General features: G+C 47.2%; 1 protein-coding gene and 1 pseudogene across 1 annotated transcript; one reads left to right on the top strand and one right to left on the bottom strand.

The window, feature by feature from the left end:
• The first annotated feature begins 1,423 nt into the window (after positions 1–1,423).
• On the top strand, positions 1,424–5,126 carry LOC139051874 (uncharacterized; annotated as a pseudogene).
• Positions 5,127–5,836: 710 nt separating this feature from the next.
• LOC139051836 (Golgi-associated RAB2B interactor protein 3-like) lies at positions 5,837–7,584 on the bottom strand. The gene is made up of 2 exons (XM_070528852.1): positions 7,189–7,584; positions 5,837–5,869 (listed from the first exon to the last, which is right to left on the bottom strand). Exons 1-2 carry the CDS (start codon positions 7,582–7,584, stop codon positions 5,837–5,839), a joined length of 429 nt encoding a protein of 142 aa, XP_070384953.1.
• Between the last annotated feature and the right edge of the window lie 9,929 nt (positions 7,585–17,513).

Here is a 17,513-nt window from a genome sequence, read left to right as displayed (position 1 = left end):
TGCCGATCTCCTCCATCCGACGCGTCGCGGCCGCCAGCGCGCGCTTGGCGTGGTTAAGTTGAGGTGCATTATGTTGGTTTCCACCGGTCGCCGCGTTTCACCGATCGAGCGGGCGCTTCCACGACGCTGACCAGTTTTCGGACGCGTCTCCATGCCCTCACCCCCCCCCCCCCCCCCGCTCCGCGGTGCTCCCTCTGCTTCGGTTCGCCGTAGTGGGTGCGCGCCCTGAGACGCGCCACCTTTTCTACGAGCACCGGACATTCGGGGAAACCGGTGGGATGGTTCTTGTCGCTGTGGCCCGCCCTGTCGCATTCCGAGCAGCGCACTTCGGCGTCTGCCATCTTCACTTCGCAAGTCACGGCCGAATGGTTGCCGTCGCACTTCATACATCGCGCCTTGGACGGGTCCGCCTTGTGAGGGCACGTCATGCAGCCGTGTCCGTACGTCGCCCGAAAAGTGCACGTGGGCACGTGCAGATCTTCTCTTGCACGCACTGACGTCCACCCCGCAGACAGCCGCGGTCGTGACATCATTGTCTTGAACCCTTCGGGGTCGACTTCCGCCATGTACGATCACGTGTCCGCCCTTTCTCCGAACGTAATCCGGACCATGCACTTGTCGAGGTCGAGATCGTGACCCTGATTACGCTCGTTCAACGTGCGTAGGAATTCGTCGGGGCCGATATCGGGATCAACTCCCGAGAACATTATGCAAGGATTGCGTTGTTGCGCTACGCGCATGATGATAGACGCGCGCGTAACCGAGTTCGCAACTATCGCTTGTTCAAGGTTATCTAACGATTGGCGGTTGTCCGTAAATACGGTCAGTCCGTACCTCGTTTGGCGGAGCGTCCAGGTACGAACACACTGGCGTCAAAACGCGCGCGGCAGAGAGACCACATCGGTTGTGCGCGCGGCGGCCGCCGCGAAGCCACGTGCCAGCGCTGATCTCGCCTTGTCTCGAACTGCGCGAGCATAGGCGCGATATCGCGGGTGTCGCGCGCTTTTTCCTTGCTCGGTTAGCAGACCAGCTCCTCGTCATCTACCGCGCTGATCGCGTTGATTCCTGCAATGGCAGATGCAGACGACGATGTTCTGACGACGATGAGCGTTTTGGTCATTGTGTGTTCTCTGCTGTTGCGACGGCGGCGCGCGCAAAAGGCACGCAGACGAAGGTTTTGGGTTCACCCCTGCTGGCGCTACCGAGACGTTGAGGGGCAAGCGAATGTTTTGCTTCCCCGGCTGCGCGCCCGAGATGAAGGCTTCTTCCGAGAGTGAGTGATTATAACCTTTTTAAACCCGTAGTGTGCCGTGTGTGTGACGTGATAGTGATGTCTTTGAGTCTTGATTATAGCTTCCATCGGATGCCGCCGAGCTCGTTCGACACACTGCTCCACCTAGTTCGGCCTGTGATTGAGCGGCAGGACACTCCGTTCAGGCGGTCGATATCCGCACACGATCGACTTGCCATGACAGTAAGGTAAGTCCGAAAGTCCGTGACCTGGTACTGTCCCGTCACAGTGCCTGATCAGCAGTCCCTCGGAAAATATTGTGTAAAACATACCGCATGAGCATTGTGTGATGCAACTCACCCCCTCTCCTCCTCATTTATCATTTTAGACGTATGTGATGAGAATACGCTTTTCAGATTTCTCACAAACGGCGACACAATGAGAAGTTTGTCGTTCAACTTCCTGACAGGACGATCAACGGCTGGAATGATCGTAAGAGAAACTTGTGCTGCATTATGGGAAATACTTCAGCCAATCTATGTAAGATTTCCACAAACAGCAGAAGAATGGAAAAAAGTAAGTGCACTGCAGTCCGTTTTGTCATGCGGAATGACTTTGTAGTGTTGACAAACGTCCAGCTTGCCTTTCTTTACCTCATTTATTATGCTACTGACTTTCCCAATGACTTTTCAAATGTGTTGAACTCCGGCATCTCATTACGTATAAGACAACTAAAGTTTGCCTTATGCATTACTACGCTATTGTTTTGTCACAGTCTCATATTATATTGCCTCCCGATCACTCTTTCAGATTGCCACAGACATGCTTGTCGACTGGAATTTTCCCAACTGCATTGGATGTGTTGATGGAAAGCATGTGAGCATTGAATGTGCTGCAAATTCAGGGTCACGAAACTTGAATTACAAGAAGTCGTTCGGCACAGTCCTCATGGCAACATGCGATGCCCATTATAGGTATGGTGCATTCATGGCAAAACAAAACTTTTGTTAAACTACTCGTTAATGGGGCATTTTTCTTGTGAATCATGAAAAGTTGTATTATATTCATTGAAAAAGAGTGCTATTGTATGCACTGAAAGAAAAGAGGACAGTTCAGTGGCGTAAGTTACATGACGAATTAAGGAGCATAGCGTAGACAGGTGTATGATTACAATGGTTTGCTCACGGAGGTTGACAGTAAACATATTTGGTTCTGCACAAATAGCACCAGATGTTAAGATGGTAATCTGAGTTGTGATTGTGTGTGGCACGTATATTTAGTCAAACTATAATGCAGCGCCGATATCACTTTTACGACACTCAAACGCAGTAGTGACTTCAGCAGGAGCAAGGTGAAAGTCATCTGCTACAGATGCTAAATGGGCTACACTGAAACTTGCTTTATTTCAGTTTTGTGTATGTGGACGTTGGCCACTACGGGGGAGAAAGCGATGGAGGAGTTTTTTTTAAGAACGAAGTTAATGCGCATATTGGGCGAGCGCAGATTTGGGATTACCCCAGAAGCAACAGTTGGCTCAGCGGGACTGATACCATACTTGATGGTGGGCGACGAGGCCTTTCCATTGAAGCCTTACCTCATGCGGCCTTATCCTCGACGTGGCAAGTTGCTTCAATTACTTTTAACGCTGACATGTCCCTCTGATTGCCGAGATGAAATATCAATGCAGCTGTACTGTGTTACTGCTGCCACTGTTTTCCATAGCAGATACAGTTTCGTGCAATGCATGCATACGGTAAAAATGGTCAAACAATTTCTACAAAACATTTACAAATGCAGTCTAGCCTGCATGCATGTACATAGCAAGTCCTACAAGGAAAGCTTGTTTCTGCGTGGCAAGAGAAATGGTGCAGAGGACTAAATTTCGTGTATGCAGTGCAATATGAGTGTATTAAAATAATTTTATTACTGATAATTTACATGATATGTTGCATTTTGTGTGAAAGCAACAGTATGATGCCGTAATAAAATGTAATACTGACATACGAGGTTTAATTGCATCATTGTAAGCAAATGCATGAGCACTTCTAACCTGTTTTTCTGACAGGATAATATACCGAATATCACAAGTTGTAAAATTCAGCTAAAGGTGGCCCTATGTAGCATTTCTTTAGCACAACTTAAGCATGCAAAAATAAATAAAAACCCATATAATATCAGTTTATATAGCATTTTAAATTGGCTGCGCTGGAATGAGGCACCCAGAGGACATTAGATGTAGGAACAGTTTTTTTTTCTTTTCAAGTTGTATTCAGCAGGTGCCACAGCTGCCAGTTATTTAAATGATTTGAAATTAATGCTATTGCATGTTTCATCTAAGTATGTACCTGTATGCTGTAATTTTAGTGCCCTGACGTTTTGTTTTTTCTAGCTCTTCATGCCTACAGGGTCAGCCAGTATAGCGAGTACTTGAAGAGGGCAGTGTTCAATTACCGGCTGAGTCGTGCAAGGAGGCTCATAGAAAACAGTTTTGGTATCCTGGCTAGTAGGTGGCGAATACTGAAGAGACCTTTTCGAGCGTCAGAAGAAACCACTGAGAACATCGTAAGGGCAGGTGTGGCGCTTAACAATTTTCTGATGAAAGATTCGGTGTTCGCAAGGACAACGTACAACCCTCCTGGATTTGTTGAACATGAAGACTGGGAGGGAAATGTCACAAATGGGGCATGGAGGAACGACAGTAGTGCCCTTCCTGGATGGACAGACCAGGGGTACCACTCTTCTCGGTAATTATTATTTCCATGAAGGCATGAAATCAGTAATAGTTTGCATTTCCTGCTTTATTTACATTAAAGCAATTGAAGCTCATCAATAACAAACAGCGAAACCTTCAAAACATTTCATTTAACTTGATAATTTAACACATGGCATAAGATCTTGTTCATTAGAGTTTGTGTTAAGAGTTGCAACAGTGCAAAAATACATGCGTAGTGCATGTTTTCAACAAAGTCAGTGGGTACAGCTAACGACGAAGAGTAAAACACACCCATTAGAACTGTGACCTTAGTCAGACAGGCAGAATAAGTTGAAGGAAAAAGGTTGAACATCTCGTGCTTTTCTCGGTTACAGGGCTGCATTGGAAGTAAGGGATAGACTGGCATCCTACTTCATGAGTCACGGCCAGGTGCCACGGCAGGAAAGTGTCGTGACCCGTGCAGGACGGCAGGTAATTCCCGATAACGGGCAACTACTTGTCAGCATGCACAAACACTATCATGTCAAAAGAAAGCCGAAATTGCTTGCTTTCATAGAAAATATTATCGATTGCTCGCACTTTACATATCATTTATTCATACTGCTCCATTTCGGCTTCATACAGCAGCTTGTGGATTTTGAATGTTACCTCGCATCTTTTTTTTGGGAGCGTCCTCAGCTTAGCAGCTATCCAGTTTGCTGCTTCCTGACTGTCATCTGTCGGTGCAGGCATTTCTTTTCTTTTAGTTCTAACAGTGTAGCTGCTGAGCAGCTGCCCAAGACACCTTTCACCGCTTCGTCGAAGCTGTCAGACTGCCTTCTTTTGGTCGTGCATATAAATATATCAGCGCAATGTTTACTTGCAATCACTGATTATCATTCAAATACTGCAGGAAATGTGAAACATGCCAGTACCCAGAGGAAGGTCCATTGGATGCTCGCCTTTTGGCAGACCTGCAGAACAGGCCACTTCATTACACTTAAGAAATGCACTGGAAAAGTATGTCTGCTTCCAATCAAAGAAAGTGCGCACAGCTTTCTTACTCTGGATCTGGGGCAGTGGCTCCTGCTTGTGAAGTTGACAACCTGCCTCAAACAAATGTTTGTTATGGTGTCATATTCCGACACAAGGAAGTGAACACTAACTTACCCTGAAGAGCCAGCAGCAGATGCCGCACCTTCTGATGTGCTGGGGAGCCTATAGAAAAAATAAATATGTTGCCATTTATGCCGTGCAAAAAACATGTTGTCTACTTGCAATGCTACGAAAAGGAGCAAGACACATTACACTCATCTAGTACCCGAAAGCTTGGTTTCACACCTTGCTGCAGGTTTTAGACGTGCAGTCATTAAATAGGACACTTAAACGTTTTCCCCAGCACATTGCAATGCAGTGTTGAGTGTGTGATTCACTTGAAACTGCACACCTGCGGCGAGTAATGACAGTAACTAAGCCAAGATCTGTATGCACATAAAACTAATCCTTTTCTATGGGAGTGCAGCATAACAGTGCATAATAGAGTGGACCCACTCTTATACGTGAAAGGCTTGTGGAAAGGGTGCATTGATATTGAACCTGTGATGCACCACAGCTAGGAAAACTGAAAATCACCACTCACCTCAAATCGTCTTCATCAGTCACCAGTAAAGTCATTTCGGCTGTCAGAGTACCTGCATTATATAAAGACATAGGAGGTTACTACTATTGGTGGATAATGACACCACAATTAGTACAGCTTACATTTCTTGAAAAAGCGTAGCAGCCGGGCTTGATATACAGCTGCACAGGTGAATGAAATGACAATGTTGTACATAAACTGTTTCACCGCAGTAACCGTTATGGTCAGCAAACAATGAGGTGCACACCTGGCCACCAGACTCGGACTGGAAGGGCTATTGGATGACAGTGGAGATGGCAGAATGGAGCTGCACAAAAGCACAGATGCATAACAAGTTAAATCACTTGAAGCTTTATAAACTGAAGTTACACTTATGGAAACAAGACTTAACGTACACGTCCTCTTCTGGGGGCACATTTGATGAAGACCTGAAATATAAAATTTGAGGTGTTTTGATGCAATCCCTGCAGATTTCTCGCCAGGAAAATGGTAATGTGAAAATTACAAAGGCGAAGTACCAGCGCAGCTGAAGGGAATAAATACTTAAAAACACAGATGCTTGGGCAGTCAAAGCAGGTAAAAAGATATTAAACACGAAGAAAGCGGCTTAAAAAAGAGTGGTAGGACAGGTGACAGTAGTGAAGTTATCAATGCCAGGCTTGAGTTGGCGCAGATGGCTACGCAACTAAGTTGCCTTTTATTTTTTCACCTTTCCGCATAATGTAGTGTGTGCCTGAGCATGCCATCCACGATGTCAAAAAGTGTCCACTTCGTGTGGACCTTTGCGGCCTCTCCTCCGGCGTCACTTTTCCGGACCCCCTCCGACGCCGACACAATTTTGAGCCACCGATGTTTCACATCTTTAAATTTTGCGGCTGCTTGCGGTCCTGCAGAAATGCCACTGTTTATCACCGAGAAAGGTTGCAAAATGAAAAGATGAGCAACTTGAGCGCTCATGCGGCGCTGTACGAAGCGCGCAGCCTGATACGACATGCGAACCGCTCAGGCAAAATCACCATGCCCGTAGGAAACCGAGATTCCATCTCATTTGCTCCGCAGCACACCGCTAGAGCACTCTACACAAGTGTGCTCACCCCCGCACATTCCTGCCGACGTGAACATTCAGCGGAAGCTCAGATAAAGAATGAAAACAACTCACCAGTCAGATCGAACGTTCCGCCGATGATCGCCCACCGGTTCATTTTGGCGTCCTTATCTTTATACTCCGGGTGAGTTTTACCATATAGAAAGGGGAACAAGCGAACAGTCTCTAAAAATGGCTCCATCATGTTCTGTCGGTTCAAATTCATTTTTCACCGTGGATGCACACGAGCACGTGGATGCACATAAATCACCAGCGCTGTTTGTCGCGGCTGGCTCGGAGCGCTCGGTCGTCGATCGTGGTTCCGCCGCCGCCGCTGGAAGTTAACTTCGGCAGTAGCCAAGAGGTGGTGCTTAGGAGAGGTGAGGGACTTTAAGCCCGGACGTCTCTCATTGGTTCGCGACACGCGGCAACCCGCCGTAAATGGCTCCTCGACCCATCCTCTGCGCGGCAGAAAAAAAAAGCTTCCGCGGCAGATTTCGCGGTGGCGTGCCGCGCGCGTTTTGACGCCAGTGTGTCCGTACTTTCACGTCTCTGATGTCCTTGACGTGCGGGTCCACATTAGTCTTCAAGAGCCTGAGGACGTCCCTCGCCGGCGTCGCGGACGCTCCCACCGGCGTCAGGAAGGCGACGTGCTTGTGCGGCGCGCCGGGCCTCCCCGGCGCGGCGCTCGCCACCGCAGCACCACCGGGTCCGCCGCAGGCCGCGCCGGCAGCGGGCGCAATGCCCGCCTTCAACGCGGCCGCGTAGTCCATGCGGCCGGCGGGCGCGCCCGCCGAGCCGCTCGCGCCGCCAGCGCCCGAGGGCGCGGTGATCCCGCCCGCAGGTGCGGCAAGTCCGCGACCGGCGAGCCCGGGAGCAGTCGTCGCGACCGCGGGTCCGTCCAGCCTGGCCTCCGCGACCGCTAGGCGTCTCCGCATCTCGGCGGCTCCCCCCGCGCCTCGATGAGTTGGCCCCGCAACGCGAGGGCCGCGCCGCGCTCCGTGGCTACCTCCGCCCTCAGGCCCGAGCATAGGGCGACCATCTCAAACACTTTGGTCATAAAATTTTCCGCGCCTCCACAGAGACCCGGTTCGCCGGCAGGTTGCAGTATGCGAGGACCTCCTCCTCGATTTCCCGCACCCGCCCCTGCTTCCGGGCCCCGAGATCTCCAGGAAGCACCACCGCCACGGCCGTGTTCTCCGATACCGAGGAGAGCACCTCTTCTTCGTCTCCACCGGCAGACGGGGGCTTGTTCTCCTCCGCAGCCGGCAACTGACCTATAAGATCACAGAAACGCGCGACCACCGCGTCCCCATCCTCCGAGAAGTCGGACCCCCGCGAGCGGGGAGACTCCTCGGCAGCCGGAGGCCGCGGGGGGGACTGGGTCGGCGAGACGTTCTTTGCCTTACGTGTGCTAGGCATGGCTGGGGCTCAGCAGGTATGAGCCCTAGCCATCTTGGGCCCAACGGCCGGCGGCAAGGAAATCGTGCGGAAAATGCAAATTAAACCACTTTTCCCCCGGTTTTCGCGTCGAATAGGGTCCCTATACGTTTAAAAACAACCCCAACTAACATTTAAAAAAGCCGAATCGGAAATACCTGAGTTTCCTTGGAAAATCTGGGAGCTTGAATCGCAGGCCCAGCCGACCAGTTGCACGAGCGCTCGTGCAACTCCAGGACTGAATTTTCCGCCTTGTTTGTTGGGCAGAGCTTACCCTGGCGCTATCGAGTTATCATGTGGCGGGTGTACCGCCCCAGTAAACATTATTTCTGTTTGCCTCTACACTGTAAGCAAAAATTAGCCGAGATGGGAGTTTTATCAGCTTATCAGCCCCAATACCTCCCATGCCCCAAGCATTTACTCCGTCATAGCGGAGTGAAGACGGCATATGTCTTCATTATACTCCGATAGGTTAGGAACGGAGTATAAAAAGGACATGACACGATTATACTCCGCACGGAGTTTCAGGTCACGTGGTTGGAAACTCCCCACGGAGTTAATTGCGACGTGCGTGCGTGTGTCAGCGCGCGTCCGTGTGAAGCTTGTCAAGCTCCAGTGCCTTCGCTGGTTATTTCATGTGATCATTTGCCGAGAGAACGTATCATCAGTGCACCGAGTAGCTGCAACGACCGATTAGTGTTTTGTGTGAACGTGTCAAGGTTATTTGCACTCGCTGCTCAAACGCGCTGGACGTCTTCCCTGGATTGTACGCTTGAAAATCCGCGACAACATTTTCGGTGTCCGAGAAAAGATGTCGTGCCAAGATGTCGTGCGCCTGTGCAAGGCATGTTTTGGCTGTGTACAGCCGCTCAATCTACGAGATCGCGCCGTTTGTACATAGAACGCAAAACAATTCGTGGTATACAACTGTCGGTAGCAGTTCCCAAACTTGAGCGAAATGCAGCAGAAAGTGCGACTTCTCCGTCACAGCGACGATTACTAATCGAAACAGACGACGAAATGTATCACGCTGCCTCCTCGTTGCGTCGTCTGCAGCCGTCGCTGCCGCTTCCCTGGCAATCCTATTGCAAAATCCAGTACCCAGTGTCCAATACCACGCCGGATTATGGGCCCGTGTCGCGCGCTGCATGCCGGGGCGCTAGTCAGACACGGCGTACTGGTGCGAAAAAGAGCTCTAGCGCGTTAAATACGCGGTTCCCGGAAACGTAGATATATATATATATATATATATATATATATATATATATATATATATATATATATATATATATATATATATATATATATATATATATATTACAGACAGCAATAAAGAACGTACTAGTAAAAAAAAATTACCGACGATTACGTTACTTCCTAATGCGAAATTTGAGCGCAGCAAATAAGCTGTTCTGGTTGCTCTCGACGGCGGCGATGAGCCTCCGCTTCGGCGGCGCGAACGGCAGGGTCTTCTCGGTGGCGGCGCTTAGCCTCTGCTTCGGCGACGCGTACTCCTGGATCATCTCGACGGCGGCGACGGTAAGCTTCTGCTTCGGCGGCACGCACCTCTGGATTCTGACGGCGACGGCGCTGGGCCTCTGCTCTGGCAGCTCGTTTAGCAGCAGCAGCAGCAGCAGACGGAGGACTTCCATCGGTCGTCTCGCTCATGGCTCAGAAAGAACTGGCAGATAATTTCGCAGTGGCGAACGGCAGCGGCAAATTCGGCTCGGGCGGTGCACATATACAGATCCGCCGCCACCGATCTGGCTCTCTGATTGCCACCGCACAGGGGTTGCATTGGAGGAGGAGCGAAGAAAGGAATTAAGTTCAAGCCGGCGCTTTGACAACCGGAGAGTCGCAGGAAGAGGGGGGAGGGGGCGGCGTGTACACCCAGCGCTAAACGATGGGGGCAGAAGCGCGCGCAGCAAGCGGACAACACGATAAAGGGAGGAGGGAAGAGATAGCAGCGACTGACTGATGCCGCTGACGCCGATAGTGAGTCAACCCCAGCTGCGGAGTTGGTTTCAGGGACAACGCCGCCGATGCCGACACAAACAATATGATACCCTCGCTTCCGCAGCGCTAAGAACCAGGTCTAGCCGTGGGAAGGTGGTCACGTATTCGTCGACGTGCCGGGGCCTACGTGAAATAACCGGCGCGTCGGCAACTGAAGAGCACCCTATCCGCCACACAAGAACAGGGGGGGGGGGACCCTTTCCTCCTCTTTCTGCATGGCGGCGACGGTGTTCTATGCAGTCACGTTATCTTGACTCTCTAGCGGCGTCAGCGGCATCCAGCGGTATCAGTCGGTCGCTGCTAGCGCTGGGGGGATGAAAGGGGGGCGGAGCTGGTTACGAGGCCGACGACAACGCCGACGACGACGCGAAACCCAGGAACGGACGCCAAAGAGCTGCGCTCTAAAAAAAAGAAAGGTCAGTCTAGGAATCGAGCGATCGACCTTCAGATCCCAAATGCGGTGCTTTACCACTAGGCCATGTCTGCAGGTGGTAGCTTCTGAATAATTTACTATATTTTACTTGGGCAGAGGGAGGTCTCATACAGATAGTAAATAGTTATCACGCCAAATAGTAAACTCACGCCTGTACCAGAGAAATAAAGTTACTGTTCTTATTGAGTAGTATGCTTGGAAGTGTCACACCATCGATTTTCACTTGCGATAGGTACTTTAACTACGAAAAAAGTCCTAAATTAACCGCCGACCCGGGAAGCTGTATGGGCTGTTACCACTGATTTCGATAGCTGTTTCGTGTTCTTCAGGAATGGGATATGCAACGTTTTCTAAGTTCAGTGATGCGATTCAATTGACACGTCCGTTTAGTCATATATCTTCGTTAGAGAAGCGCAGGCTGGTGCTGGCAGCCTTCGGCGACAGCACGTATGCTTGTGTTTATGACGCGGCACATAGGCGCGCATCGCTTCTTGTACTGGCACCGGAGACACGAAGAAAAAAAAACAGTTTATTTAAGAACACTGATGCGGAAGTTGAAATATGGAGTGATTTATCCTTGTTTAGACTTGTTGATTCGCGAGCCCAGACGCGCCGATAGCGTGCAGACCGACTCGGCGGATACGCCTGATCTTCGGTGGGGACAGATCTCGGCGCGGGTAGCTGGCGAAAGCTAAAATGCGTGTATTTGAGCCCCAGAACCTTCTCTTAGTACAATAGGGAAAGTGGAAGCGCGCGAATCGCCTCAACTTCGTTGTCGGTGCGATAATATCAATCAGCGGTAGGCTTCGAACTCGGGGTCCGTTCGAGCGCGTCTGAACAACTTCTGGATTTCATGTCCACTCCACAACACTGCGACAACGGCGACAAATCCCAGTCATATGGTACGCGCAAACCACTAAAAAACGCGGCGTCCTCTGCGTCTGCGTGATTTCATTCAAGAATTTAGCTATCCGCCCAGTCAAAAGGGAAAATGCAAAAAAAAAAACAAACCGAGAGTGATCTTCCGTGTGAAATGTGCATGTATAAACAAGGCACCTTACGCACCTTTATTCCAAGCTGCGACACGATATAGAGTGTTATGACCCCAAGATGTAACGTTATTTAGGACAAGAGACTAGTATTAAGCGATGAAATTGTAAAAGCATTTAATATTCAGCAGCGATCGCCCTCGCGCACTGGAACCAGCGCGGCACAAACACAACCAGCGCAGTTTCCAGTGCGAACCAGCGAACTGCCGCGAGAAGCTGCAGTTCGCTGCAGGGTAAGGGTATGCGTGACCTAACCAAGTGATTCATTGGCGTTGGTAGCTAATTTTGTTATATGGTCGGACCAGGTCAACTTCCTATTAAAGTGATACCGAGATAACGATACGATTCAATGGTGGATAGGGCTGTCGAGCTTAAAAAGTACGGGTGATCCTTGTTAGAGTGTTCACGGGATACCTACATAATTTTACATTTGGAGATGTTAAGTTTCAATAAAGAGTTGAAACATTGCATGGTCGGTTGGGTCTGTAATGCGACGGTAGATTATGCAGTCATCTGCAAAAAGTTGGATATTGGATGATATGCCAATAGCAAGGTCGTTTATGAAGATGAGAAATACAAGGGGACCGAGGATGGACCCCTGTGGTAATCCGGAGATGACGCTAGCAGTGGTTGAGCTATGATTTCCGACAGCTGCATACTGGAATCGATTAGTTAGAAAGCAACGGATCCATGACAGCGTGAGAGGGTCGAGACCGAGGCGTGAAAGTTTGGCCAGAAGCCGCTGGTGGGGAACACAGTCAAATGCTTTGGCAAAGTCTAGGTGTATGACATTAGTTTGAAGTGATGAGTCTAGGTTCAGGTGAAGTTCAGTAATAAATTCAAAAAGCTGTGTATCGCATGACAAACCAGGCCGGAAAGCGTGCTCATTGTGAAAAAAGAAGGAATGATCACCGAGATGACATGCTTTTTGCGAATATATTGTATGTTCTAGGAGTGTACAGGGAATACTCATTAGGGAAATGGGGCGATAGTTGGAAGGATCAGAGTGGCTGCCTGACTTATATACTGGTACCACTTTACTAAGCTTCCAGTCATTTGGAAGTGAACTATCAGTAATGGACTGGCTAAAATTATTTGTAATATTTGACTGGAAATTGCTTTCATACCTTTTAATATCTTAGCAGTGATGTTATCTGGCCCAGAGGCACCAGAAATCTTTAGGTTATCAATAAGTTTCATAATGCCTTGAGAATTAATTGTAATGGCAAACATGAGGGGAAAACTGTGGCGGGGCAAATCAAAGTCCTTCAGTGGAGGTTCACGAGTGAAAACAGAAGAAAAATATGAGTTCATTATGTGTGACCGCTGATGAAACGGCACGTTTGAACCGTCAGGATAAGTCAAGGAAATGTTATTGGAGCTATTGTTTGGTTTCAGAATATTCCAAAATTTTTTGGGGTTGACACATACGATGCTAGGCAAATCGTGGTGGAAGAACTTCTTTTAGGATTGTCTCAAAGTGCTAGTGTATTTGCGCAGATATTTAAAGTACTTGTCTGACTTTGAACAAGATTTAGAGCTTTTTTGCATCACGAAGCAGACGTTTTTTGCTTCCCAACAGCCCCCTAAATGTGTTAGAAAACCAGGGTTTTCCTAAATCACCGCGAATTCGAACAAGAGGCACATGTCTCTCAACAAGCCATAATAATTTATTCTTATTAGCAACCAGTCTTACATCAACTTTACGAGAAGGAGCAGTCTCATGAAAGAAATTTGAGAAAGTGTTTAGTTCTGTGTTAATTTTGCTCAAGTCTGCTTTGTTGTAGTCCCTAATGCGTTTGGTCGAGGGCTGTCCGAAAGGAACTGCGATGCAGAGATCAAATAGCAGTAATTTGTGGTCGCTTAGACCGGGAACGAATGATAGAGATTTCACCATTTCGGGGTCAGAAACAAGGACAAGGTCTAGAATGTTTTGCCCATGGGTTGCCACATTAACCATCTGAGTAAAGTTGAATGTAAGGATTGTGTAAAGAAAATCTTTGGATCGCTGGTTATGTGCCTCTAGATTTGCCCAGTTATAGTCCGGAAAAGTAAAATCGCCACAGAGCATAAAATTCGCAAACGGGTAGCGGGAGTAATGATTCGTTAGCACAGAATTTAGTTCATGGTTGAAAGAAACAGCACAATTAGGAGCGCGATAACAAGCAATAAGCACAGTCATACTTGACCGAATTGATATATTTATACACAAAATTTCGTGTTGACAGTTCAATTTGTTGACATATGAAAAGACACTCACAAAAAACAAAATTTCGCTTCCCCTGCGCCCCAACCTGTCAAGCTTGTGAACAGCATACGTTAGGCTATCATTTAGTAAGCTCGTGGTCAGTGATATTTGGATGCAGCCAAGATTCTGTAAGTATAGCGAAGTCAGTATTGTTGTCTTTCAAAATAGTTTCTAGAGCATCTTTCTTACGCAGATAACTACGCACATTTTATATTTAATAAACAGGGACATTAATCGAGGCGTGGCAGGTCTGAGGGGTTAGAAGAGGGATGCGCATGCCTGGAGAGACGCAGTCACCGCTATGCCCTCAGTTCAACTATACAATCAGATTCAGCATTGTATGTGAATTGCTTGCCATCAAGCAGCAAGCTGTCAAAGCAAAGTTTAAATGATCTGCCACTCTGTTGTCCATGAAGATAAAGTTTTCTTTGCGCCTGTCGAACTCTGGCTGAGTAGTCCTCGCGAATAGAAAAATTCATGCCTTTGAGCTTAGAAGCCACTGCAAGAATTCTTGATTTATTTTGTTTATGGCATGTGCTTCAAAATTACGGTCATTAACCTTTATTTTCCCCATTTCTTTGTGTTCATGCTTCATGTCCGCGTACCTATAAAAGCAAGCATGACTTATCCTGATAGTTCAAATCATATCTGTCACATCATAGTGCTGTGAGCAAAACAAGAACAAGGTGAAAGCGGGAGCCAACATTTCAACAAGTAGACTTGTCTTTTTCAAACAAGACTAGTTCACTTCTCGAAATGTTGGCTCCCGCTTTCACCTTGTTGTTTTCTGATTGTCTTAAATTTCCATCTCCCATCTTCCCCATGTTTACCCTGCATGCATATCATAATGCTGCATTATCGCACTTCAACATTGTGTGCTTTAAAATTAACATTAATAAAGGTAAAATGAGACATTCACCCAAACGTAGCTAATTGCTACAACGGAAACACAAAGAAAACCTTCACAGTTGAAGAAAAATTTGTCCTGGTATGGGACTCAAACCCGAGAGGACCATGTTTCTGGGGCAGCCGCTCTACCATCTGAGCTAACCAGGCGGCTAAGTAGATGGCAGGCAAAGTTGAATTTATCAACAACTCAGAAGCAAAGGCAAGAGTTTGGCGTAATAGTTCTGCAGAAAACCACAAGGTGGAGAGAAGTAATTAATAAAGGGAAATTGAGACATCCATCCAAACGTAGCTAAGTGTTACAAAGTGCTGCCTTTTGTAAATTACTTCTCTCCACCTTGCATGTTTCCGCAGAACTATTATGTCAAACTCTTGCCTTTGCTTCCGTCTTGTTAAATTTCACTTCACCTGCCATCTGCTGGCCGCCTGGTTAGCCCAGATGGTAGAGTGGCTGCCCCGAAAAGGCGGTGGTCCTTGTTTTCAGTCCTGGACCAGGACGAATTTCTCTTCAAGTGCGAAGCTTTTCTTTCAAGGAACCTGTATGGGTTTCCTTTGTGGCACTTAGCTACGTTTGGGTGGATGTCTCACTTTCGCTTTATTAATTCTGCCCACCTTGTAGGCTTCTGTAGAAGTAATACGTTAAAATTAATATTGTGAAAGTTCCAGTTTAGCCCGTTTTTCAATTGCATTAGGCAACTCTAGTATGAGAATGCCTGACATTCATTTTCATGTTGCTGCCTTGTGTTGGGTGCACTTGACGGATTTGACAAATGATGTGAACAAATGCAGTCATGTTAGTAGAAAAATAAGGGCCAGCCTTTGCTCAACGTAGACATGGTTTGTGCGTTCTCTTAGGCGTATTTTATTACCGAAAGTATGTCTGATTAATTTAACTTCAAAACTAATTAAGAGAGGGCCAGAACAGACACTGCACCTTTTGTTTCCATCTTTTCAGTGAGATATATTTGCATTCTTACACTGGCTACGCAGTTATTGTGACAAGGATGTATTTAAAAAAAATATGACAGAAGGGGATGTGCTGTGCCACAAGTAACATAATTTAGTGCCTGCTTGAAAAATTGATGATTCTATAAGTTGTTCCTTTACAAGATATAGTCTGTAATAGACTTCATGGCTGTGAAACATGATTGAACTAGATATATCTACTCATTGAAAGTATCCAACTGTCAACAGACCTTGATAATTTCAAGCTCCCACAGTTTTAGTCAGCAACAAATAAGTGAAATTATGATAAAAATGTGTTGATTGTGCTCAACTACATTCCACCTCGGTCAGGGCGCTAGACCTTTCTCTGGCATGCAAGCGCCACCAGTGGTTGCAGCATGCTTATGGAAAGTGTGTGTACACCACCGAGACAGGCATCACGCTAGCGACACGCCTAAGAGTGAAAATGTGAATTTGTTTAATGTGCTTTGCGAAGTTATGCAAGTGCACTGATGAAGTGAACTGCTTAGCCATGAGTGACAAACGAGAAGAAAGGGCGTTAACCGAGGGGCCTGATATTTAGTCGTCTTATCATAAGAAGCCGACAAACACTGACCGGTTGCGTTCACCCAAAAAGATCACATTCTTGTGACGCCTGCAGCAGAAAGGATGTTCCACACCCTCTGCCAAAGTTTGTGAGTGGTGGCATTGGCTAACACTCCCAGGGTTAGTTCTAGTAGTAAAACATAAATGCCCCCCCCCCCCCAAGAAAAAATGGATGGGGAAACGGCACCGCAGTAGCTCAATTGGTTGAGCATCGCACGCGTAATGCGAAGGTTGTGGGATAGTTCCCCACCTGCGGCAAGTTCTTTCTTCATCCACTTTCATCTACATTAATATATCGTTACTTTATTTCATTTATTAAACACAAGTAATTTCCCTATGTTGTCCTTGACATCAGTGTTTGTTGGCTTCTTGTGATATTAGCCGTGAGTGGTGATTTAATGCATGAACCGTGCTGCTGTATAGCAAGTGCCCCAAAACTTCAGAAAAAGGCCCTACTAAGTTTTGATGTACAGCCGACTAGAGCCACTTTAAAAAAAATGTTCGCCACTGAGCAGCAATGGGCTTCACTTATGATTAACGCGCTCAATGAAAATAATATATTGCGAGCTACTTCATAGCTTTGGTGTATTGCTACACATTTATGCAATATTGGAAGTACCAATTCAATCGTAGTACATCTTAGCTTTCTCATGAAAGAGACAGTAGTATAGGCAAAAATCTTTTTTGTTGTTGTTGTTGTTGTGTAGTGCTCAACATGTGACTGACAAACCGGTGAACAGTGTGACTGTTTTTCAAAGTACACGCCATATATGCCTGCATGTTCGACATACACGTTTTACTCAAAGCACACAGCGCACCCACAAAGTATTGTGGGATTGCATGAGAAAGTTCTATTTCTTGAGTAGTGTCGTAATGTTATAAATTGCCAAGTGCCACAGACACCAGTTTAAATTAGCTGATGTGATGCTTTGCAAACGAATCAAGATGTGTTTTAGCGCTATGACCATGACGGCTGGGGTTTTATGCAGCCCAGGCATTAAAATATGGTGTTTGTTTAAATAAAAATAATCATTTATGGTGAAAAGAAAATGTTAGCAGCACAAGACCATACTGTGACTACAAGCATGAGAGCATGTGAGTGAAATTGCCACTTATTGCCACTAACCGTAATCTACGGTGTTCGCCTGTGAAAATTCTGTCTCCATTGGGAATGATTTGGCTCAGTTGCAGTGCTGCTCATCCATGCGTTCTCATTGGTGTCTG

This window comes from Dermacentor albipictus, unplaced genomic scaffold, assembly GCF_038994185.2.
Source record: "Dermacentor albipictus isolate Rhodes 1998 colony unplaced genomic scaffold, USDA_Dalb.pri_finalv2 scaffold_15, whole genome shotgun sequence".
NCBI lineage: Eukaryota > Metazoa > Arthropoda > Arachnida > Ixodida > Ixodidae > Dermacentor > Dermacentor albipictus.
The sequence above is the reverse complement of the archived record's forward strand: the minus strand, read 5'-3'. Positions and strand labels throughout refer to the sequence as shown.